The 24,791-nt window shown below is 42.3% G+C and overlaps 1 protein-coding gene across 1 annotated transcript in view; it reads right to left on the bottom strand.

Annotated features, from left to right (window-relative positions):
• The window catches only part of PKP2 (plakophilin 2), a 78,366-nt gene extending 64,725 nt beyond the window's left edge, over positions 1 to 13,641 (bottom strand). Inside the window, exon 1 of the mRNA XM_075210501.1 lies at positions 12,932 to 13,641. Within this exon, the coding sequence (XP_075066602.1) occupies positions 12,932 to 13,145 (214 nt within the window). The 5' untranslated portion in view covers positions 13,146 to 13,641. The remainder of the gene's footprint in view (positions 1 to 12,931) is intronic.
• Between the last annotated feature and the right edge of the window lie 11,150 nt (positions 13,642 to 24,791).

Raw genomic sequence — 24,791 nt, 5'->3', positions numbered from 1 at the left:
AAGCAACTACCGATACTTCCTCGAGCTGCGACTCCTTTGGGGCGTATGTATGTAAATTCCGGATGCCTGTACCAGTCCCACGTGGTGTGGTGCCCGCACGCCACTCATTTGGTAATTAGATGCTTCTAGTGGTAAAGCAATAACAGACGTCTATTGCATGAATACATATAGCATATGTCTCCCATGGGTGCAGGGTGTTAAGCAGGTTAATGAACTCTGGGGTGGATGTTCATTTTAGTCATCATCATCATCAACATTTATTTATATAGCGCCAGCAAATTCCGTAGCGCTTTACATTTAGGAACAAACAGTCATAAAACAATACTAGGTAACACAGAGAGAGGTAAGAGAACCCTGCTCACAAGCTTACAATCTATCGGACAATGGGAGTTTGAAACACAAGGGCATGTGCTACATCATATTGCACATTGGACCAGCTAGAATGCAAAGGTAAAAGTATTGAGTGGGCTATGTGTGTGGCAATGTTGGTCAGAGGGTTGTTGTCTTGTGTTAGCTGTGTAGAGGGTGGTAATAGGGGAGATTAAGATGGTGGTTGAGGAATATTATAAGCTTGTCTGAAGAGGTGGGTTTTCAGAGAACGCTTGAAGGTTTGGAGACTAGAGGAAAGTTTTACTGTGCGAGGGAGGGAATTCCACAAAGTGGGTGCAGCCCGGAAAAAATCCTGTAACCGAGAATGGGAGGATGTGATGAGAGTGGAGGAGAGACGCAGATCTTGTGCAGAACGGAGGTGTCGAATAGGGAGATACTTTGAGACAAGTGAGGAAATATATGTCTGTGCAATTTTTTTGACGGCCTTGTATGTTAGTAGAAGACTTTTATATTGGATTTGTTGAAATACAGGCAGCCAATGTAGAGACTGACAGAGTGGCTCAGCAGAGGAATAACGGTTTGTAAGGAAAATCAGTCTAGCCGCTGCGTGCAAAATAGATTGTAGGGGTTCAAGTCTTACTCTGGGAAGACCAGTAAGGAGGGAATTGCAATAGTCAATGCGGGAGATGATGAGTGCATGAATTAAGGTTTTTGCAGTCAAGGATTTATTTTTTTTCCTAACCGAGAGCTTGAATACCTATTTTGACTCCTCCAGATCTTTAAGCTCTAAATAATGGTGTAAAAGAGATTGATCACCACCATCAATGCAGAATATTACCCCCAAGGGTCCAGTGATCTCCCCCCCCCCGCCTCCTTTCCTGATCAGGTAGGACCCCCACGTCTGCCGTGGGCAGGGGGGGTCGTCCTCACTCCTGCCTGTATGAGAACAGGCTGTCTTGGCCGGAAGAAGGAGAGTGCACTCACGTCTGGGATACCCTCCCCGCTAATGGCACATAAGCAATATTTTGCAGTTGTGTTTCACCAGTGGAATGCCACCCAAAACTAGATTGTATATTTTGTGTGTAAAATATATTTTAGGTGGTTACACTGATGCCTTTTTTTTTGCCATCTTTTCTTTCTGTTACTAGTGAACATATATTACATTTACTAGAGGGGTTGGTTCATAGCCGGCAATATGTTGTTAGGTCTTTGTTGTGCTGAGAACAGACTGGCTATTTATTACTGCAATGTGATTACTGTGCCAATATTGACACAAACTGCAGACTCACATATCATATTCAAATACTGAATAAATCACCCACTGAAACTGGGAGACGGAGGACACAGAATAATTGTATCTGGTCTGCGGTGTGAACCTTTGTGACGCTCACACATTGAGATGACTGATTGGACAGGCGGCGTAGATACAATTATCTGGGTGTGTCGGTATCTGAGAGGTTTACATTCAATTTTTTAAACTGAATCAAGAAAACGGTTTAATTCCTGAGGTGTCACGTGGGCTATTCGGGGAATTATACTACATAGAAGTTGGCTGAGGGCAGTACTGGTTTAAGAGAACTTGTTTTGCCAGATTAGCTGCTAAATCGTGGAGTAAACAAAAATTTAGAATTAAAAAAAGCAAAAAAAATAAAAAGCATAAAGCTCAGAGATACTTGGCTGCTACGCTGACACTGAACGGCAGCGGTACGAGTTCAGGCCAGTCTCTGGTAGATTGGCGCACGCGGGACCTGGCTAGCCATATCTGGGCTTTCAGTTCCACTGATCAAAATAACCATACTTGCCAACTCTCCCGGAATGCCTGGGAGACTCTCGAATTCCGGGTAGGTCTCCTGGACTTCCGGGAGAGCTGACAATTCTCCCGCATCTGCCCACTGCCTAGTGAAGTGGGCAGATTTGAAGCCTCCATGATGCGATTCTCCGGGAATCGCATCATTTTTGCTCGCCTCCCCCGTGCTAAAATGACGTCATTACATCACAGGGGCGGGGACAAAATGATGCGATTCGCGGAGCCCTGCCCCCTCACGCCCACCTCTAAACTGAAACTCCCGGAGGCCGATCGATAAAGGTTGGCAACTATGAAAATAACCACATTGTAAACAACTCTAGCTCTAAACATACTCTACCAATCAACTACACACTTGCATTAACATCCTAGTATGTTTTTTTTTAGGGCTGTAGGGGGTTGAGGTAGGGGTACCCGGAGAAAATCCAGACAAATGGTGCTCTTGTTGGTCTGAAGCCTCAGAGCTGTACAGCAGCAATGCCAACCACTGTGCCACCGTGCCAACTTATACATTGACATCCAATAGTTTTCTCTTAAGCAGAGTGGTCCAGCCAGGACTATTTTATAGAGCCAAAGGTGTGGTATTTTCCACTCTCCTACACTCAGCAAAGTAATAAAAAGGTGCAGACACTCCCCCCGCAACAACAAACCACACCCCTCTCATAAAGCCACGCCCCCATATCGCACCAAACCAGTACTATTAAGAGCGGTTGTGGAAACCAAACTCCACAGCTTTCTCCTGCTGCCAAAATTTGACATTATGTTAATTAAATCCCACTGCCTGCAGGTTTCCTTTGATCTTACAAATTGATTGAAAGATAAAACGACGATCTATAACCACATGACAACGGACCCTGGGCCAACACAATCAAATACGACTGTGCAAATAATGTTTACACGCCGACACGTGGCAAGCAACACTTCCTCAGCAATTGTCTCATAACAGGGACCTCATTGTTAGCATGTAATATCTTGGGATGAAAATAATAATTAAAAAATACTTTTTTCTTTGCATAAAGCAATTTTTTTTTGTGAAAAAAAAGTTTTTAAATCTTTTTTTTTAAATAATTCTAGATTCTTGTAATTATTTGCCCTATTTTTAGGCTTGCAGAGAGGTTCTCCGCTTGTGGGGACCTGAAGACTTAGTCACAGGATGGTGCTCAGGGTATAAAGACAGCATGTAGCTTTGCTTCCATTTTGTAAACCGGGCTATAAATGTTAGCTAGAATATGATTGGTTGCTAAGGGTTACAGCACCTTTTTTTTTTTTTTGCATTTCTGCACCCATTTTCATAAACATCCACCATTGTGTTTTCTCAGCGAGTATTTTTTTTCCAAATTCAACAACTGTTTAAATAATTAATCACTCAGAAGTCATACGACAAGTCTGCGGATATTGCCGGAAGCAGCAACTAGTCAGACACCCGGGGCATCATGTTCATTATGGTGAATACACAAACAGAGAACTGGATTTTAGTATAATTGTGTCAAAGAAAAAAAAAGAGTTTTGAGTTTTCTCATTCTGAAAGAATGTGCTGACTATAATGTCAGCTTGTGAATTCATTCAGCAGACAATATAGAAATATGAATCATTCTCCTCAGAATGAGTCATTGGATGGCCCAAAAATCCTGTGCTGACCTGAACGTAACATGTCTGTCACCTGCGCGCAGCGGAGGGGCGGCCATCTTTTGAGACATGATGTCACTGGTCCCCTAAAACCATCTCATGAGTGTTTGATCACTCCTGAAAATGGCTGCCTCTGCCATGCCTTCATTTCGACTTGTGTTCTCCAGGGAAAAAGCATCATATAAATATATTTCTAGACGATGGGTAAAAACAGAAAAACACTTAATAATTGTGTTATCTGAATCAGCTTCGTTTCTTTTCCCGGCATTGAAAAATAAAAGTGTGTTTGTGTGTGTGTGTGGCTAAATGTGACAGGATAATTGCTCAATTTGGTCACATATATAGGAACCCAACAACTTTAAAACATCAGACATCGACCGGGGCCTGTTATTGTTGGCAGAGTATGGCCGCCCACACAAGGGGGCAGCCATCTTGCCTTCGCCTTATCAACGTGCCCAACAATGACCCAATCAAATTTGATTGGATTATTTCCAGGCAACAGAATCATTTGTACACTACACAGGATACGATATGGAGACAGCTGTCCAATATGGAGTGTCGTTGCCTAATCTCTCGTATCTGCCCACTTCCTAGTGAAGTGGGCGGCTCCCTGACGCCAACTACAAGAAGTTGACAAGTATGGCATTATAGAGATTGCATTTTCCACGGAGCTCAAAGATACAAAACTACAAATCCTCCGTCACTCCCCTTAGACTTCATGAAGATACTTCCCAAGAAAACCATTTTGGAATATGCCATCCGCGTCATTGTATACCACTACCAACTTTCCTTTCATTCCTTTCACTCTTCATTTGTGTAACGTGATGTATACATGAACACAGCCATTATCCTGGAGCTATTTTATTACAAACAATCTGTGTTTAACACGCTTCCTATAAGACAATTTTTACTACTGAAATTCATAGAACCACGAAAGTCGCTAAATCATTTGTAGAAATGAGAATACAGGAAACCCGTTATCCAGAAAGTTCTGAAAACCGGAAAGATAATAAAAGAATTATAAGAATTATATTATTGTTGATTTGCAGTAATAATGTCACACACACACACACCGACATGGGTACCCAGAATGTCCCCTGAAATCCCCTGTGAATCATTTAAAAACAATTGTTATCCCGTGAGCAGTGAAAGGAAAAATTAGGGGGATTTTTTTTACATGAATTCAGTATATTTTAGGCGTGGCTCTTCAAGTTATTTTAAAAAACACCTTATTCTGGAGATTGGATCTCATACCTTTATCTTCCTTTAAGAAACGCTGATGCTGTGTTATACTTAGTGGAGATCTATTGTGTTTTCTTTATCTCTCTAACCCTAATAAATGCCATGCACAGTCTCTGCTTCAAAAACAGGCTCTGTGTCTAGAAGGATTATTGTGTCTAGAAGAGATCTGTGTGTGCAGAGTGATAGATGAAAGGTTACCACTGGGGTCGGAGCAGGAATGCTGAATCCAGACTTGGAATGTAGAGCTATTATTTGATACTGAGATCACTTATGGGTGTAACCGATGAGTTCTCTACTTGTGGGACAATAGGTGAAATGTCCTTGTGACCGGATGGACTGCCTATGCCACCCTGTCTGTTGTTGCTGGGATCCTGCTGGGCTTACTTTGCCACCGTCCCCTTTCGTTTTTCCGAATACGCCCCTCCTGCCGCTGTAGGAGGAGCCTGCTGCCACCACTGAGCTCCTTTATGGCACTCAGACCCACTTTTCTTCTGGGTAACTGTCGCTGCTAGTGTACTCCCGTGCTGGTACATTTGGGCTGGTAACTCCGGACCGCTTACTATGGATCAGGGTGCTGTGGATGGATCCCCCCTGGCCTATCACACTGCTGGGTAGCGGCAGAGCGGTGGTACTGGAGAGCTGGGTCCAACCTCAGACACAGCCGGAGAACGGATTAGATTTAGGGTCTAATCTGCAGGTCACAGGATTACAGCAATACTGAAGAAATTGTCAAGCATGGTCTAGAAGCAGAGTGATGTTTTATTTTGCTTGGGTGCCCTGACAAGGACAGTTCCACTGATTAAAGGTATCAGTGGTCAGGTCAGATGGAACATCAGAAAGATACATTTCAGTGTACAAGACAGTGCTTTTCATACTGATTTGGACACAGGCTATTTTTAGAATCAGGATGCAATATGTTTACACAAACATGGATTTACATGCATTGCAAAGCTCACAATATTTACGCTTATTTGTGATATCTTAAAACCTTGCTGTGATATCCTGCATCTTACAGTGGACAGCAAGTCTAATTACATCATCCTATGACCCTCACACATCAAAAGGTCTAAATAGCATGAGATTAGCATTAGTCCTTTCTTCCAACCGTTGCAGAATACACATTTCCTCCAAAGAAAAGTGTTCCCCAGGAAAAGTTGTAAACCCCAAACAAGACAATTCCTTACACCAAGATATAAAAAAGGCCTTTAAAACAAAGGCTTGTTGTATCAGATATATACATCAGAAATAAGGCATTTCCTCTAGAAAGGTTAAAAGAGAACAAATTTTCTCCCCCTGGTCACAGAAATTAAAGATTTCCCTTACCAAAATATACACAATCTCAAAAATAAGTGCATTGGCAATTATATAAATAAGCTCCCTGCGTTATTCCCTTTAAATAAATTTATACTATAAGTTATTTATAAGTGATCCAGTCACAGTCCTGTTACTCTCATCCGACCGTCTGTAGCCGCAGGGCTGTCCAAAAAAAGAACCCACCACAGTTTCCTGTATTAGTGCACAGAACCAAGAATGGTGGTCATTCATCACAGGTGGCGGGAATTATGGTACCCAGTACAAAGATTACAGGCTCCGCCCATGGTATATCTCGACCAGTTTTCAAAATTAGGATACAGCCACGCCCCCTCTCAAAAGGGGTGTGGAAGTGTCATGTTCAGGGTCTGACCGTCACCATTGGGAGTGGCCAATCCCATGGGTTTTATTTTCAGGTGGCTTAGAAATGAAGGGACAGAAATTGTGTTTGACCCAAGTTCTATACCTTTACAACGTTCCCAATGATAAATATGACATACATATTACATACTTTCACCATAACCTTTACGAACATCTAAGATGGGCACAGACGGGCCGATTCCGCCACTCGGCAAAAGAGTCTGGAGACAGGATCCGTGGAGGTGACCAAATTGGACGATATTTGCCCATAGTGGCCTGATAACCATCCAATAAATTTTGATGGATTACCATCAGGCCTTGTGTTCATCACACACACACTGATATTATTATTTATTTATAAGGCTCCACAGATTCCGTAGCGCCGGATACAGAAGCAAGTAACAAATAGATGAGGTAATACATGTCTGTAGCACAGCTGAGTGTGAGTAATGCTATGGGGACTCACACAGGGGGCAAGAAAAGACATGACAGGATGTACAAGGGACAGAAGGTAGACGTGGGGCAATAGGTAGAGAGAAGCTTACATTCTAAAGGGAGGGGTGGTGAGAGACAGTAGGGCCAACTGGGATCATGATGATGATAATAATTTTGGGACCAGTTTTCGCTATTGGACCGATGTGTTCAACCAATTCGCTTTGAAAATGCAAAAACACAACACCTATAGTACCGGTAAACACAGAAAAACGAATAATTGTATCACTTTGAGACTGATGGATGATGAGAATTTGGATGTTCCCTCCTGGGTGCAGTTTACAGAAGGAGACAAAAGTGAATATTTGCAGGATGTGTCTGTTGTTTGCAGGAATTAATTACTCTATCTGCGTGACCCTGAAGCACAACCTCAGGGTTTTTGCAGCATTGTATGTGTGTCTATTCTCTCCTACTGGGAAGTATATGAATAATTAAAAGAGGTGCAGGAGCTGGAAATAAAACAATTCATCTGCTCATCTTCAACTAAGGTAGAGATCTTAAGCTGGGTACACACAACAGAATTTTCCACCAACTTTTCATGCCGATCGATTTTACATGCGATCGATGTTCCGATCGCTCGGTCCATGGACTGCATACACACTAGCCTTGTTTTACACGATGAAGGGAAGAGCGGACGTCCCGTTAGCGACTTTTTACAGCCACGTTGTCGTGAGCAATGATTTTAATTTCGTACATACTGAAGCATCATTTGCGGGGCATGTAACAATATACCAAAGACATTAGCATAAAGGGGCAGAGCTTTCACTATAGTTAACACCCAAAACCGCATAAAAAGAGAAGACCACACTGTCTCTTCATTCATTCCTATTTTTTAACCTACAATGGATACAGTAAAAATAAACATATTTTACATCTGTGGTGTACAATACAGCAATGCAAGTACACATGTATGCACCTATCAGAAAGAACTCACCGTATATGTGAATGAATGTATGGCTAAAAACGATCGTAAAATTCCTTCATATGTAATCCTGTACGGGTTAAAAAATCGCCATACACAAGGTTATTATACACGAATAGGCATCACCCACAATGCTCCATTCTCTGCAGGCATCATTGCTGATTGGTCCACAGCAGAAACGAGCGCCTATGTCTGAGTGCATAAAATGACAGAGGAGCCTGTCTGACGCAGAGGAGCGTGAGAAGATGGCGGGTGAGGAGAAGGTGTCAGTGGGGGTTGCGGGTGAGGAGAAGGTGTCAGTGGGGGTTGCGGGTGAGGAGAAGGTGTCAGTGGGGGATGCGGGTGAGGAGAAGGTGTCAGTGGGGGTTGCGGGTGAGGAGAAGGTGTCAGTGGGGGTTGCGGGTGAGGAGAAAGTGTCAGTGGGGGTTGCGGGTGAGGAGAAGGTGTCAGTGGGGGTTGCGGGTGAGGAGAAGGTGTCAGTGGGGGTTGCCGGTGAGGAGAAGGTGTCAGTGGGGGTTGCGGGTGAGGAGAAGGTGTCAGTGGGGGTTGCGGGTGAGGAGAAGATGTCAGTGGGGGTTGCGGGTGAGGAGAAGGTGTCAGTGGGGGCTGCGGGTGAGGAGAAGGTGTCAGTGGGGGCTGCGGGTGAGGAGAAGGTGTCAGTGGGGGTTGCGGGTGAGGAGAAGGTGTCAGTGGGGGTTGCGGGTGAGGAGAAGGTGTCAGTGGGGGTTGCGGGTGAGGAGAAGGTGTCAGTGGGGGTTGCGGGTGAGGAGAAGGTGTCAGTGGGGGTTGCGGGTGAGGAGAAGGTGTCAGTGGGGGCTGCGGGTGAGGAGAAGGTGTCAGTGGGGGCTGCGGGTGAGGAGAAGGTGTCAGTGGGGGCTGCGGGTGAGGAGAAGGTGTCAGTGGGGGCTGCGGGTGAGGAGAAGGTGTCAGTGGGGGTTGCGGGTGAGGAGAAGGTGTCAGTGGGGGTTGCGGGTGAGGAGAAGGTGTCAGTGGGGGATGCGGGTGAGGAGAAGGTGTCAGTAGGGGTTGCGGGTGAGGAGAAGGTGTCACTGGGGGTTGCGGGTGAGGAGAAGGTGTCAGTGGGGGTTGCGGGTGAGGAGAAGGTGTCAGTGGGGGTTGCGGGTGAGGAGAAGGTGTCAGTGGGGGATGCGGGTGAGGAGAAGGTGTCAGTGGGGGTTGCGGGTGAGGAGAAGGTGTCAGTGGGGGTTGCGGGTGAGGAGAAGGTGTCACTGGGGGTTGCGGGTGAGGAGAAGGTGTCAGTGGGGGTTGCGGGTGAGGAGAAGGTGTCAGTGGGGGTTGCGGGTGAGGAGAAGGTGTCAGTGGGGGATGCGGGTGAGGAGAAGGTGTCAGTGGGGGTTGCGGGTGAGGAGAAGGTGTCAGTGGGGGATGCGGGTGAGGAGAAGGTGTCAGTGGGGGTTGCGGGTGAGGAGAAGGTGTCAGTGGGGGTTGCGGATGAGGAGAAGGTGTCAGTGGGGGATGCGGGTGAGGAGAAGGTGTCAGTGGGGGTTGCGGGTGAGGAGAAGGTGTCAGTGGGGGTTGCGGGTGAGGAGAAGGTGTCAGTGGGGGTTGCAGCTATGGAGACGGAGACAGAGTCAGAGATGGTGCTGGAAGGGCCAAAATTTTTTGAAAAAGTTAAGGTGGGGGATGGAGATGCTCAAGAAGAACAAAGAGCAAATCCAATGAGCCCAAGAGAGGTGGAGATGATGGTCAAAGTACTGGACCAGTACGACTACGACATTAAAAAAAGTGAGTGTACCTGCTTGAAGGACTTTATGTATTTCTTTCAAGTTTCACACGAAGCAATGCAAACGCCTGATTTGTAACATAGATTTTGTTTTGTCAGAACAAAGAATTAGCGGTGAGAGGTGCTGTTTAGATACCACTGATACCACTAATGTAACACCTGTTATCAAACAAGAAAAAATTGATGTTGAATTCCAAGATATGAAAGAAGTTATACACGAAGGTATTTCAGTGAACATGTGTAGACAACTAAATGCTTTGGGCACATACCTGTACCGTTATAATAACCAAAATGGCGCCTGTTTTCCAAATATATGGAGGCTAAGCCGCTATTGTTCCAATTGTGCCAGAGGGACCAGAACACAAACTGATCTCGAGCAGTGTGCAAGGTGAGAAAATGAGAGTATTTCTGGTGTTGGAGATAGATTACAGATGTAGAAGTTTAATGGTAAACATTTTTTATTTATTTGTTTCGCAGGTAAAGAAATCAAAGGGAATAGAAACCCAAGCGACATCAAGAAAAAAATTAAAAACCTTGAGGAAAATTTTGTTGAAATGTGTCTGCTGTTTGGAACTGTTCTGCCACAAACCACTAGCACCTATAAAGTGTAATACTATTTTTTTCACTTGTCATATTCTGCAATAATTTTTTTTGTACTTTTTCCTGCAATAAAACTGTGTAGTTTATTCTGGGTATTTTACAAATATTAGTTAATAAAGGTTGATGTAACTTTATAAGTTTAATAGTTTATAAAGGTATACGTTTATAAAGGGTAAATATGAATAGGTTCCCAGCATAGATGCAAAGGGTAATAACACACGTGCTTTATACAAGTGTAATGATCTGCAGCCAGACAGGTGCAATACACATCTATACAAAACACAAGACTGTGATGTGCAGATACCGCATCACATGGGACTGGTACAGGCATCACAAACTTACATTCACACGTCCCCCAGGTCGTGGAAGTATCAGAGGATTGTCGTGGATCGGTCGGAAGTTTATACACACTACACAACGGAAGCGAGATTGGAACGAAAATATTGAACGTTACGACCAACCAAATGAGGCGATTTGGGCAGACTTTCGACCATCGTGTCTCCACACACACTGACCCGACTTTCAAACAAGCGGTCGTATGTCGGCTGATTGAGCCGATTATTGGACAAAAACCCTGTAGTGTGTACCCAGCTTAGCAATGAGCAATAAGCAAACAATTGTGTAAACGTACTGAAAGTTCAAGAGGTTGGTGAACCACAAGCTAACAGATAAACAGTAGAACAGGCTTTGGCAACCAGCTGGAGTACAACAAATCCCAGCATACCCTAAACAAAAGCGGATGTGGGGAAAGAGATAAGAGGTGCACAGTTACAGTGTATATATATATATATATATATATATATATATATATATATATATATATATATACATACACACACTCTCTAGATACAGATTTGTATGGTTTGATTCACCTACATATTCAAATATAATTTCCTAAAAACATGACACTGAATTTCCCTTCCAATTACCAGAGAAACTATTCTTCTTAAATGTTGCCTAAGAAATTATCCAAAGGTGTTTAATTACCTATCATTCTCATTAATATTATTATTATTTCTTGTGGAGTTTTTCCTTTGTTAGACAATAAACCATGTCAAAGAAATATTTTTGGCAGATCCTAACAGACCTAGTTTGTAAGACCCCAAGGGCTAGATTTACTAAACGGCAGGTTTGAAAAAGTGTAGATGTTGCCTATAACAACCAATCAGATTCTAGCTGTCAATTATTTAGTACATTCTGCAAAATGACAGCTAGAATCTGATTGGTTGCTATAGGCAACATCTCCACTTTTTCAAACCCGCAGCTTAGTGATAACCTGTCCCTTGTTTTAGGGCATACATAGGGGTACAGCAGACATTATATAAGTTGTACCAATGTTACTAGACCAGAGCTTTATCTTGGGGGGGGGGTTGCCACCACTAAGCCCCATCCCGTCCATCACATCTCCAATACACCGGTAACACTGTTAGATATGGAGGTTTAAGGACAACAGGTTTTTATCTCCAGATTTAACTAATATCAGCCCCTCTGCACATTATTGCAGAGTTATTGTATAGAGATGAGAGGAGCAGACTGCACCTGCACAGAGGATCCAGTGACACATATTACACAACATCTATACACAACAAACATACACCAGAGAGTGGAACTTTAACTTCAACACACCCACAATATGCAGCCAATGGCACACAGTGACTGAGATCACAATGTTGTGCGGGGATATACAACAGTCAGAGTATATACTGCACACATGGGGATATACAACAGCCAGAGTATATACTGCACACATGGGGATATACAACAGTCACAGTATATACTGCACACATGGGGATATACAACAGCCAGAGTATATACTGCACACATGGGGATATACAACAGTCACAGTATATACTGCACACATGGGGATATACAACAGTCACAGTATATACTGCACACATGGGGATATACAACAGTCACAGTATATACTGCACACATGGGGATATACAACAGTCACAGTATATACTGCACACATGGGGATATACAACAGTCACAGTATATACTGCACACATGGGGATATACAACAGTCACAGTATATACTGCACACATGGGGATATACAACAGTCACAGTATATACTGCACACATGGGGATATACAACAGTCACAGTATATACTGCACACATGGGGATATACAACAGTCACAGTATATACTGCACACATGGGGATATACAACAGTCACAGTATATACTACACACATGGGGATATACAACAGTCACAGTATATACTGCACACATGGGGATATACAACAGCCAGAGTATATACTGCACACATGGGGATATACAACAGCCAGAGTATATACTGCACACATGGGGATATACAACAGCCAGAGTATATACTGCACACATGGGGATATACAACAGCCAGAGTATATACTGCACACACAGTGATATACAACAGGTACAATAGACACTGCACAATTAGTACAAGGTATAAACACTCTGCACAGAGCACAGCAGCTGTAATGTGCACACACGGTGCCCGGGGAGCTGGCACTGCCACCTACCATTTGACAGGCTCTTCTTGTTGGACCTCCTGGCCATGGTTTGCTGGACCTGCTGCTGGAGCCGCATTGCCTTCTCCAGGTCCTGCCGGCTGATCTTCAGCCTGTCCTCTGGGGGCACAGCCAGAGTGGAGTTATCCAGATCCATGAAGTGTTCGTGGGTCAGGACTGTCTTGATGTAGCCCTGCTCGGGGCCAGGAGAGGCGACAACTGCCATGATGGGTCCTTAGGTCAGTCAGCGCCCAGAGAACACCCCCAGGAACCTGGTGCTCAGTCTCTAGCGCAGTCTCTGTACCCACACACTGGCCCAGCGCACGTCTCCCAGCGCAGTCACTGTACACACACTGGCCCAGCGCACGTCTCCCAGCGCAGTCACTGTACACACACACTGGCCCAGCGCACGTCTCCCAGCGCAGTCACTGTACACACACTGGCCCAGCGCACGTCTCCCAGCGCAGTCACTGTACACACACACTGGCCCAGCGCACGTCTCCCAGCGCAGTCACTGTACACACACTGGCCCGGCGCAGTCACTGTACAGTCTGCCCGTACACCGCTTGTAGTCACAGCACAGTACTCAGTAAGTAACTCAGTCAGTAACTAATCTCCCTCCCACCTTGAGTTCCCAGCCTGGGATTCCTCAGATCGCTGGGGGGAGGATTAGTGTCCCTGAGGTTCAGGGCTGGGCTCAGTGAGAGGGAGGGAGCGGTGTCCGCACTGTACACAGAGGTGCACAAAGACTGAGCCCTCAGGAATTAGTACAGGAGGGAGGGGTGGGGAGTGGCACTTCTCTATATCACTGATAAGTGTGTGATATGTGTGTGTCTGTGTTATATGTGTGTGATATGTGTGAGTGTGTGTGTGTGTGTGTGTGTGATATGTGTGTGTGTGTGTGTGTGTGTGTGTGTGTGATATGTGTGTGTGTCTGTGTTATATGTGTGATATGTGTGTGATATGTGTGTGTGTGTGTCTGTGTTATATGCGTGTGATATGTGTGAGTGTGTGTGTGTGTGTGTGTGATATGTGTGTGTGTGTGTGTCTCTGTGTTATATGTGTGATATGTGTGTGATATGTGTGTGTGTGTGATATGTGTGTGTGTGTGTGTGTGTGTGTTTGTGTCTGTGTTATATGTGTGTGATGATGTGTCTGTGTTATATGCGTGTGATATGTGTGTGTGTGTGTGTGTGTGTGATATGTGTGTGTGTGTGTCTGTGTTATATGTGTTATATGTGTGTGTCTGTGTGTCGCTTTCTTGTTGCCAATGCACAATGCAACTATCTGCAACGTGTAACAGTATAATATTAAATGTTACAATGTACAGAGAAGTTCAACAATGTAACAGGAATATGCAGGAAAAGCCAGGAAGTGATAGTAACAGTAACACAACTATACACAGTATGCAACGTTAAACACAGCACACACAGAGTGCAGAAGTACACAGTATATAAAAATGAACAGATGTGCAATTGTATATTGCATGTCAGAGCTATGAAACATGTTGCAATGTACACATGTACTAGTCAGAGGTGACTATGCAGAGACACGTGGACAATATACAATAGTGTGCAACAGATAGCAATGTTCACACATGTAACAATGTAAAAATACTGCAGCTATGTAGAGCATGCAATGGTACATATACAGGTGGACACGCGTGCCATACAACATGCAATCTTAGAGAACATGGTACATGCAACATGTGTGCTATGTAATGGTGGGGACCAATGATCCCAATTCCTGCTCTATTCTCAGTGGCCTGAAAACTCATTAAAGGGCTAATTTATGGTTAATTGCTAACTTTTCCTTTTCAACCAGACAGGAGAAAATGAAGAAATTATTTGCAGCTCATTTTATTGTAAATTGGGAGTTTTATTTTTTTTTTTCAAAACTCAGTAATTGTAGTAATTCTCTGCCTCTGAAAGAGGTTTGCCTCAAAATGTTTTAATCAGAGTTTGAAAGAAAACTATTATAATATCCAGAGCATCTTGTAAAATGTCTCTGATTTATCAGACCTGTTGCAACATGAGTGTAGTTTTATATTATCTCACAAGGAATATATTATGGAGGGAAGAACAGTCAGTGAGAAATTCTAAAGTATCCGAGGAATCTGAAAACATTCTTGTTGTTCTTAATGTCTGGGATACACTTTTATACCATGTTCTATTAAACAGTCTTTATTCAGGAAGTATTGCCCATAGCAACCAATCAGATTCTAGCTATCATTTTCTAGTATGTACTGGATAAATGAGAGCTAGCATGTGATTGGTTGTTATGGACAACACCTTTAATTTTTAGAAGATTTATATGTGAGGCTGATTAGGGCTTATTTAAACATTTTAACAAAACTCCAGTTGAAATTCAGCTTAAGACCACATGGTTTAATTGACTTTTCTGTTTAGTATGCGAAAATGTCACCCTAGGAGTTTTGGTAGTTTTTAACTTCAGTGGTAATAGGGGAACTGTGCCATATGTATTTCTTAATGTTACAAGTCACCTTTTCCTATGGTATCATCTTGTATTGTAGTATTAATAGTCCTTTAAATAATTCCTGGGATGGACTAATGGTTGTGTTACTGACTAAAGCGATTTACTATTTAAACAGTATGATACAACTCACACACCCAGGAGATGACAAGTGCACTAAGCAGCCAATCATCACCTAATGAAGATTTCGGGCTCTGCACACAGAAGAATGACGGAAAGATATTAGTGACTGAGTAGAAGGAAAATGTCGCTCTGCTGGCGATGAAACTGGACAAACGTCTCAGAAGCTTCCACAAGGCCAACGTCAGGAAACCAATGAACCAGAGACCATATAACATCTAAAGTACTTTTTCATTCATCGTACTTATAATGTAACAGGTATTTGTGATTACTTTCCTGAACTAGAACAAATTTGCCAAAACATCAAAATATTTTTTGCTCACAATTTTATATACAATATTTACTTATGGTTATCAATTGTCACTGACACATTTTGATACTGTAACCATTTCTCCCCCAAAATTCAATGTAGATGCAATAAGCAGAATAAAACGGGAGGGGGGGGGGGGACCCTAATCTGAAACCCAAAGAGGAGGAGAAATAATGTTCGCACTCAATATTGAATAATTGAATAAAAGCCCAATATTGAATAATTGAATAAAAGCCCAATATTGAATAATTTTGACAGGATTCACTAATCCCCAGTTTTTAGATGACGAAACAGTGATTATGACCCCATGGGGGTAAATGTATCAAGCTGAGAGTTTTCCGGCGGGTTTGAAAAACCAATCAGATTTTAGTTATCATTTATTTAGTACATTCTACAAAATGATAGCTAGGATCTGATTGGCTACTATAGGCAACATCTTCACTTTTCAAACCCGCCGGAAAACTCTCAGCTTGATACATTTACCCCCATCACGTGTCTGTTCTGTTCATGTGAATGAATACAAATTAGTTGCACACAAGAGGTTTGAGCAGGTAAATTTGCAACATGCAACAAAGTATAACAGTGTAGTTGGTCCCATTAAGGACAATGGGTTACAGGTCTTGCCTCTGTCTGATGTTATTAATCTCACCCAATCAAACTGCAAAAACGTTTGTGTAGCCTTTAACCAAATTAGCAGAACCGGATTTTCTAAGTGGTGCAGAATTTGTCAGTGCTTTATAAATATTAGATCAATATTAGATAGCACTAAAAAGTAATACTATATCTGTAATATTGTCACACGCTGACTGACACTTCTTCCATGCCATTTATTTTTCTCGTGACAGCTAACGTTAAAATACTGCAATAAACCGTCTATAATATGCCATCACTGTGACATCATTTTGACTTTTTTTAGCCATTTGACCTGTGTCACCTGCGGAGTGGCGGAGCATCCAGCCTGTGACGGTGACGCACCGGTCGGGAATCACTGATGTACTTACTGGTGACTGTTACAAGGATGTATTTAAATAGAATCATCTTTAATGTTAGGCTGAGAGGCCCCTTCATTCCGGACAAGACCGTACTAGTCCTGACATTTTAGAGCTGAATTATTAACATAATTATCATCAGTGATCTATATAACACAGCGAAAAAAGTGAGAGAAATTTCAATATACAGGTCTTATATAGATAACACAGATATAGAAAGGTAAAAGACACACACACACACATATATATATATATATATATATATATATATATATATATATATATATATATTAGAGACAAGTTAACCCGTGCATGATACTCATGCATTCTAGTCAAATCAAGCTACTTAAGGTGTTAAAAAGGTTCTTGTCATGCATTTGGGCCATAGCCCAGGCCTCCTCAGGGGAAGAGCGTTACTTCCCGACGTAAGCGACCTTTTTTAACGTGGTTTTGTCCACATGTCACCACCTCATCATTCTTCTCCATCACCTCATCCTTCATCTTTATCGCCACATCTATCCAGATGTCTATCCAGACACAGGGATCTCTCTCAGCGGTCCTGAGTATCACACTCCTCTCACTCTGTCACCCCCGGCAACCACCAACCACTCCCCACTGTCACCCCCGGCAACCACCAACCACTCCCCACTGTCACTTCTCCTTCAAGAAATATATATATATTTTTTTAAATCTTTATAAACACTTTTAACAATTAACAAATTAAATTAACAAATTAAAAACATCTTAGTATACCAAATTTCAGCCCTTTCTGAATTTTTTTTTACACACACACTAAGAATTTAGTAGGTCAGTGTATAACTCCGCCCAGCAGGTGGCGCTGCAGCTTGGTTTTATTTTTTCCACACACACACAGACAGACTAACACACGCCACTAGACATTTATATTATAGATGGTCACTGACCCCCGTGTTGTGGTTTTGGATTCGGTTTTGGATCTGGATTACCGTCGTGTTTTGGTTTTGGTTTTGCAAAACCGCCCTTGTGTGTTTTGGTTTTGGTTTTGTTTGGTTTTGTTTGGAATTTGTTAAAAAAATTACATTTATTGGTGCTAAAATGACATAATTTAGGTATTATTTTGTAGCTACATTATTATTGACGTCAGTAACACTAATTTCCAGTCATTTTTCAACACCTCCTATGTCACAATATGATTTTCATACACTTGAAAAGAAAAATTGCTGCAGTTATTGCCAGTGATAACAAAAAGGCCATTGTCATGCCTGGGCATAAGACCAAAAATCCACCTCTTAAGTGTGGAATTATTTTTACACAAATCCTGGCAAGAGTTGTCTGTCCATTTGTAGCATTTTGAAAGCCACACTCAGTAGAGGTAGGGACCTTAACCATCTGGGATCCTCATCCATGTTTTGTCATTTTTCAGCGAGTTCATGGAAAACAGTTGGGAAAATCAGAAACTTTGGTTAAAAAAAATAACAACAAGCATTCCAGCATAATCTACCTCCCTTCTCTCATCTACATCCCAGCACCTGCAATCTTCCCCCCCAACAATTGGCAGTTAAACAATCCTCTGCAAGAGGAAGCAAGAATGAAACCTGTCACCCAGTCGCAAAGCGGATCACAGACGCCCTGGGTACTATGCTAGTATTAGATCTGCGTCCAATGTCCACTACTATTATGTGGACAAGCGCAACTTGGCAAACTAAAGATTATATGACTGTGAAAGCCCACTGGGTTGGTCATTTGCCTTCCCCAGCATGGACAGCAGCAGCATGTACCCAGGTACATCACATTTTTGAGAAGTAGGCTACTCTGTGTATCAGCAGCTTCACTAAGAGGCATACAGCTGACAAACTGTTCCAAAAACTAAGGGATGTCATTGAAAGATGGCTAATCCTGCTTGGACTCTCATTTCTGATTACGACCCCAATATTGGTCAAGCATTACAGCGGGGTTGAATTCCATCACATTTCCTGTTTTGCACACACTATCAACTTGGTGTTACAGAACTTTTTAAAAATGACATGCAGGAGATGCTGTTTGTGTCCAGAAACATTTAGGGTCAATTTCTGGTTTCTGCAACAGGAGAATGCAGCAGCTGCAAGAAGACTAGCATTTTTTGGGGAATATACTTTAGTCCAGAGAAGTAGTTACCTGTGAAGAAAGTGCAGACACGGTTAGCTTGAGTCAAGTGATTGCCTTAATAATACATTTTTAAAAGGTGCTACAGAAAATTATTGTGTGAAATAAAACAGTAAATGTGCTAACTATATTTTAATTGTAGATTAAATACTTAATTTTCTTTGCAAGGATCCCAGACTTATCAACATCTTGTTGGGACGTCTTCTCCTTCAGTTTCTCTGGCAACTGCTTGTTGTAAAAGAAATTGCTTTCCCAAGACACCCAGTGGTGATACAGATGAGTCAGCTCAACATTTTGATATTTGCTGTGCTGTAAAAGAATTGCCCAAAAATCGTGACAGCTCTGCCCTAAAATCAACTAGTCATTCCCTTTGGAAGGCCATTATCAGCAATTACACAATACTACACAGACTTCTATGATGGTGGGATGAATTAGTATTGTTTGAGGAAGATTATCACTAAACCCTGCCACCTCTCCTGTTTCGCAGTGAGCTATGGTACAATAAAATGTAACTGCAGATTTAGACCAAGACTGTCAGCCCTATTATTTCTTTTTCAGCAATTACAATTAGCAATGGAGCAATGGAGCTCTTCTCTTTGGGTGTTACCTATATAACGCAGCACAATTTGCCTGCAAATTCTACAGACAAGCCTGCTTGTCTTCGTCTTCATCAATGACTCTTAGCAATTGAGCACTCGTCTTTGGGTGTATATTACACCCAAACATTATTAGTGAAAATTAGGAAAAATACAGTTTAATCCCTGATAGGCCCTCCACCATCCTTTGCATGTTAATAGTAGGAATAGTAGGAATGTTAATAGTAGTTGGTAGATACTGCTGACAGATATGACTTTTGACAGCCAGAAATATTTATGCACAATTAGGGGGGACACCCCAAAAGCACTGAGGAGTGCTAAAAATTATTTGGCAAGATGCTGCTGACAGATATGACTTTTGACAGCCAGAAATATTTATGCACAATTATGGGGGACACCCCAAAAGCGCTGGGGAGTGCCAAATATTAAAACAAAATAATAAACCTCTATCCTCCTCTCTGCACTAGCGATTTTTGTTAGAGCAATTGCAAGAAGAATATTGTATTCTCTGTCCCTGCTCTAATCAGCCTGTGACTACACCCTGCTCTCTCCCTCTGTCAAATGGCGATGGATTGCTGTGGAGGCGTGTATTTATAATCTTCAAGTATCGCGAGAACCGAGCCCCGAGATCTGACGACGTCACGATGACGTTCGGCCTCGATTTCGATTCGGAGCGGGCGGGAGAGTACCGAGCTGCTCAGCTCGGTACTCGGATAGCCAAAGTTCGGGTGGGTTCGGTTCTCGGGGAACCGGACCCGCCCATCTCTAATATATATATATATATATATATATATATATATATATATATATAAACTGTTAAGGGACTTCTTTTTCAATTATCAACGTCCTTCTTCAGCTTGTCTGTGGTTTATTATACATCAGTTAACTGGGAGACCAGTAATCATGACACACACACAAGTATCCTTTAAGATTCTGAGCCGAAGTCATTTATTTTGAATCACCTTTTTATAGAGCCTATTGCGTCACTACATTAATTATTCCTCCCAAATCTTTTAAGAATATAACATACATTGCTGCTAGGTTACTAGGTGCAACATAACATATTCAACAACCCCCCAGTCCTTATTTGGATATCAGTAGTTTTCTTTCCCACAGGAACAGTCACAAGTTGAATTTCTTTATTTCTATTTTTCAGCTCCCAGCCTGCGATGCTGTGGGGGAGGGGGGGGGGGGGGGGGGGGAACACAACTAAATTCCATCCTTCACTGATACTAGCAAGGCCGCACCTGTAAATTGGTGCTTAGAACATCAACTGATTTGTCTGTTAAGGTTACACAACTCAAAGCATTATTACCACCATTCTGCCTTATAAGCCTCCTAAACCTGCACAATACTAGGCATCGGCATTATTCAACAGCAATGCTTGCCCCCCCCCCCCCAGAAGAACAAACCAAAAGTCCTGTAGCCAAAAACGTGGCGGATGGGTCATAAAAAAGATGAGGCCACCCAGTTCCTGCCCACAGCCATCAGTGACTTAGTGAGTAGAAGGAGGCGCAGTAGATGACACAGCCCAATGGCTGTTTGACCAGATATGGGTACAACAAAGATGTCCTGAGTCCCATCAGTACTATGCCAGCTTGGGTCACTCTGGGTGCAAGGGGGCCACAAGTCCACGGGGTGGCGTGAGGTCTCCATGACTCATGGGTCTGTGCATTCTGTACCCATCATACTTGAGCCAGTGATAACGGGGCAAAACAAAATGATTTGAATAAGTGGATAATCCATTTAACATTCAGGTGCAAGTAAGACAGATCTCGGAGCCAGTTTGATCTTTTAAGGATCCAAGGGGTATCATTCAATTCCTCATGATGTGCGTCCGGTCATTACGGCAATGTCCGGCTGCGCTGATTTCAAGGCGCGACAGTACCTGAACATTGCTGATTATCCTGCGCACCTCTTTGGGGTACGTGGAACAATTGGCGAAGATACACCGAGCGCTGTCATGACCGATCCGGAGGCACGTGGGAGTACATCTTGGGGAATTTAATCCCCCTCCACTAAGAGTTCTATATGGTTTTCCCAAAAATGTAAATCAACGTTAGTAGTCTCCTGTGCTCTCCGTATAAAGAAAAGTTTTACATTTTCATTCAACTAATGTACATTGAAAGAGGTGGAAGTAACAATCTGTACTTATAGGTGTTGTTAAAATACCTTAGAGGTGATTGTCACCCAAAATTGCCAATCCATCTAATCCAACGGCTCCCCTGACGTGTGTCCTGGATGAGGGAGGCTGTCCACAACACTCTGCGTGTGGGCTAAAATCTAGGTGAGCCGGGCCCCATATAAATAATATAATACCCAATTGTAAAGCGCTACGGAATTTGCTGGCGCTATATAAATAAATGTTGATGTTGATGATATTCTGCATCTGTGGTCAGTTTATAAGACTCTACCCACAACTGAATCTCCCTTATATTTCTCTCTTTGTCTAAAAAACTTCTAAAAAAACCCCAACAACTTCTTGATAAATATTATCCCACCCCTTTGTATGGGTGGGGAATTATTAATTGTCCTAAGTATTTCACAACGGATGGATACAAGGTTGGTGCACTTATTCCTGAGAGGATAATACATACTTGCCTACTCTCGGGAAACTTGTTTCCGGGAGAGGGGCGTGACTATGGGGGCGGAAGCGGGCAGGGCCCGGCCAAACGTGTCATTTTGGCCCCGCCCCCACATAGTAAATTATGTTTTCGCCCGATTCACAGAGAGTCGCGTCAAATGACGAGATTCTCGGTGAATCGCGCCATTTTAACAAGGGAATTCCGGGATGCGGGAGAAATGTCAACTCTCGCCGGAGCCCGGGAGACTGACCCGAATTTCGGGAGTCTCCCGGACTTTCCGGGAGAGTTGGCAAATATGGCATAATAAGACCAATGGAGACCAAGGGCGCAAGATCTTCCTGTTATAGCAAGAACCATCCCCAGGCTAGTCAGGTGAGTGCTGGTTACTGTTGGAGAGGGGGGCGGGGGGATCAAGGTCTGCTTTCCTACACTATCAACCAATCACACACGACCTGTGTGGTATAAGGGGAAGATTCTGCAGATCAGTTTTGAAAATTTCTGATAACAAACCAGTTGGAAAATTTGGACAGATTACAGTAGATGCCACTTTTAGCGTTATCATTTTTTGGGTTATTTTAATTAAAGTAACTGCTGCACTTCCCGATATATTATATGACTGTGACAGTTTGCAAGCTTATAGTATTGCCATTGTAATGTCAACAAGTTTTTTTTAAAACCTTGTTAAATGTTGATGTAGAGAGTTGTATACATTTTTTAATCCTGACACTTTTGTACTACTATGAACGACACGATCCTCTCCAGCACAGTCACATTACACAAACCCTGCACAGGATTCCACAGGATCGACTCTATGTGACAGGTAGGAAATTCACTATTTATGTATAGGTGTGTGGAAGGCATTTAAAAAAAATTCTTATCTTGTTCCAGGAGTGACTCAGTAGTATAAATAGTAAAATCAAAGGTACGACCAGGGCAGGGAGCAGAGTATTTAATTTACACTGACGGAGCAGAGTATTTAATTTACACTGACTTTTATGTGCAAACTGTATGTCAATGAATGAATTAAATACAATACTGGAGCTCACAGATTAACAATCCTTTCTGCAGAATCAAAGCGTATCCCAGTTCCGGCCGTCCCACACGCAGGACGTATCTGATAATAGAATCTTTAGAATCTTTATAATCTTTAGTCAATATCAATCTCTCCCTCTTTCTACCGTTAATCGCCAATCCAGAATGTCGAAACGGCCACACGCTGCCCCTATTCACCGCATAGTGGTGATTGGACATCTTCCCAATGATAACACTGAATGAAATTCTACAACGTCCCCTAAAATTCTGCATCTGTTCCAACATCCAGCATCTACAGGGAGACGTCCTATAACGGATTCCTCACTTTCTTTCTTCCCACATTAGATTCCCTGATTGGACCCTGAGACACAGTACGTTTGCCCTAAATGTCAGGCGAGAGGACGCATCATTTAATCGCTGTGCGCCTGATTCATTATGGCGCGCAATATGAACGTAGATGTCATTGTCATTATCCGTCATTGTCATTATCCATTATTGTCATTATCCATCATTGTCATTATCCGTCATTGTCATTATCTGTCATGTCATTATCCATCATTGTCATTATCCTTTATTGTCATTATCCGTCATTGTTATTATCCATCATTGTCATTATCTGTCATTGTCATTATCCATCATTGTCATTGTCATTATCCATCATTGTCATTATCTGTCATTGTCATTATCCATCATTGTCATTATCCTTTATTGTCATTATCCATCATTGTTATTATCCATCATTGTCATTATCCTGTCATTGTCATTATCCATCATTGTCATTGTCATTATCCATCATTGTCATTATCTGTCATTGTCATTATCCATCATTGTCATTATCCTTTATTGTCATTATCCGTCATTGTTATTATCCATCATTGTCATTATCTGTCATTGTCATTATCCATCATTGTCATTGTCATTATCCATCATTGTCATGATCCATTATTGTCATTATCCGTCATTGTCATTATCCGTCATTGTCATTGACATTATCCATCATTGTCATTATCCATCATTGTCATTATCTGTCATTGTCATTATCCATCATTGTCATTATCCTTTATTGTCATTATACATCATTGTCATTGTCATTATCCATTATTGTCATTATCCATCATTGTCATTATCTGTCATTGTCATTATCCATCATTGTCATTGTCATTATCCGTCATTGTCATTATCTGTCAATGTCATTATCCATCATTGTCATTATCCTTTATTGTCATTATCCGTCATTGTCATTGTCATTATCCATCATTGTCATTATCCGTCATTGTCATTATCCATCATTGTCATTATCCATCATTGTCATTGTCATTATCCATCATTGTCATTATCTGTCATTGTCATTATCCATCATTGTCATTATCCATCATTGTCGTTATCTGTCATTGTCATTATCCATCATTGTCATTGTCATTATCCATCATTGTCATTATCTGTCATTGTCATTATCCATCATTGTCATTATCTGTCATTGTCATTATCCATCATTGTCATTGTCATTATCCGTCATTGTCATTATATGTCATTGTCATTATCCATCATTGTCATTATCCGTCATTGTCATTATCCATCATTGTCATTATCCGTCATTGTCATTATCCGTCATTGTCACTATCCATC

This window comes from Mixophyes fleayi, chromosome 4 (genome assembly GCF_038048845.1).
Source record: "Mixophyes fleayi isolate aMixFle1 chromosome 4, aMixFle1.hap1, whole genome shotgun sequence".
Taxonomy (NCBI): domain Eukaryota; kingdom Metazoa; phylum Chordata; class Amphibia; order Anura; family Limnodynastidae; genus Mixophyes; species Mixophyes fleayi.
Note: the sequence above shows the minus strand (reverse complement) of the source record. Positions and strands in the feature narration are given on the sequence as shown.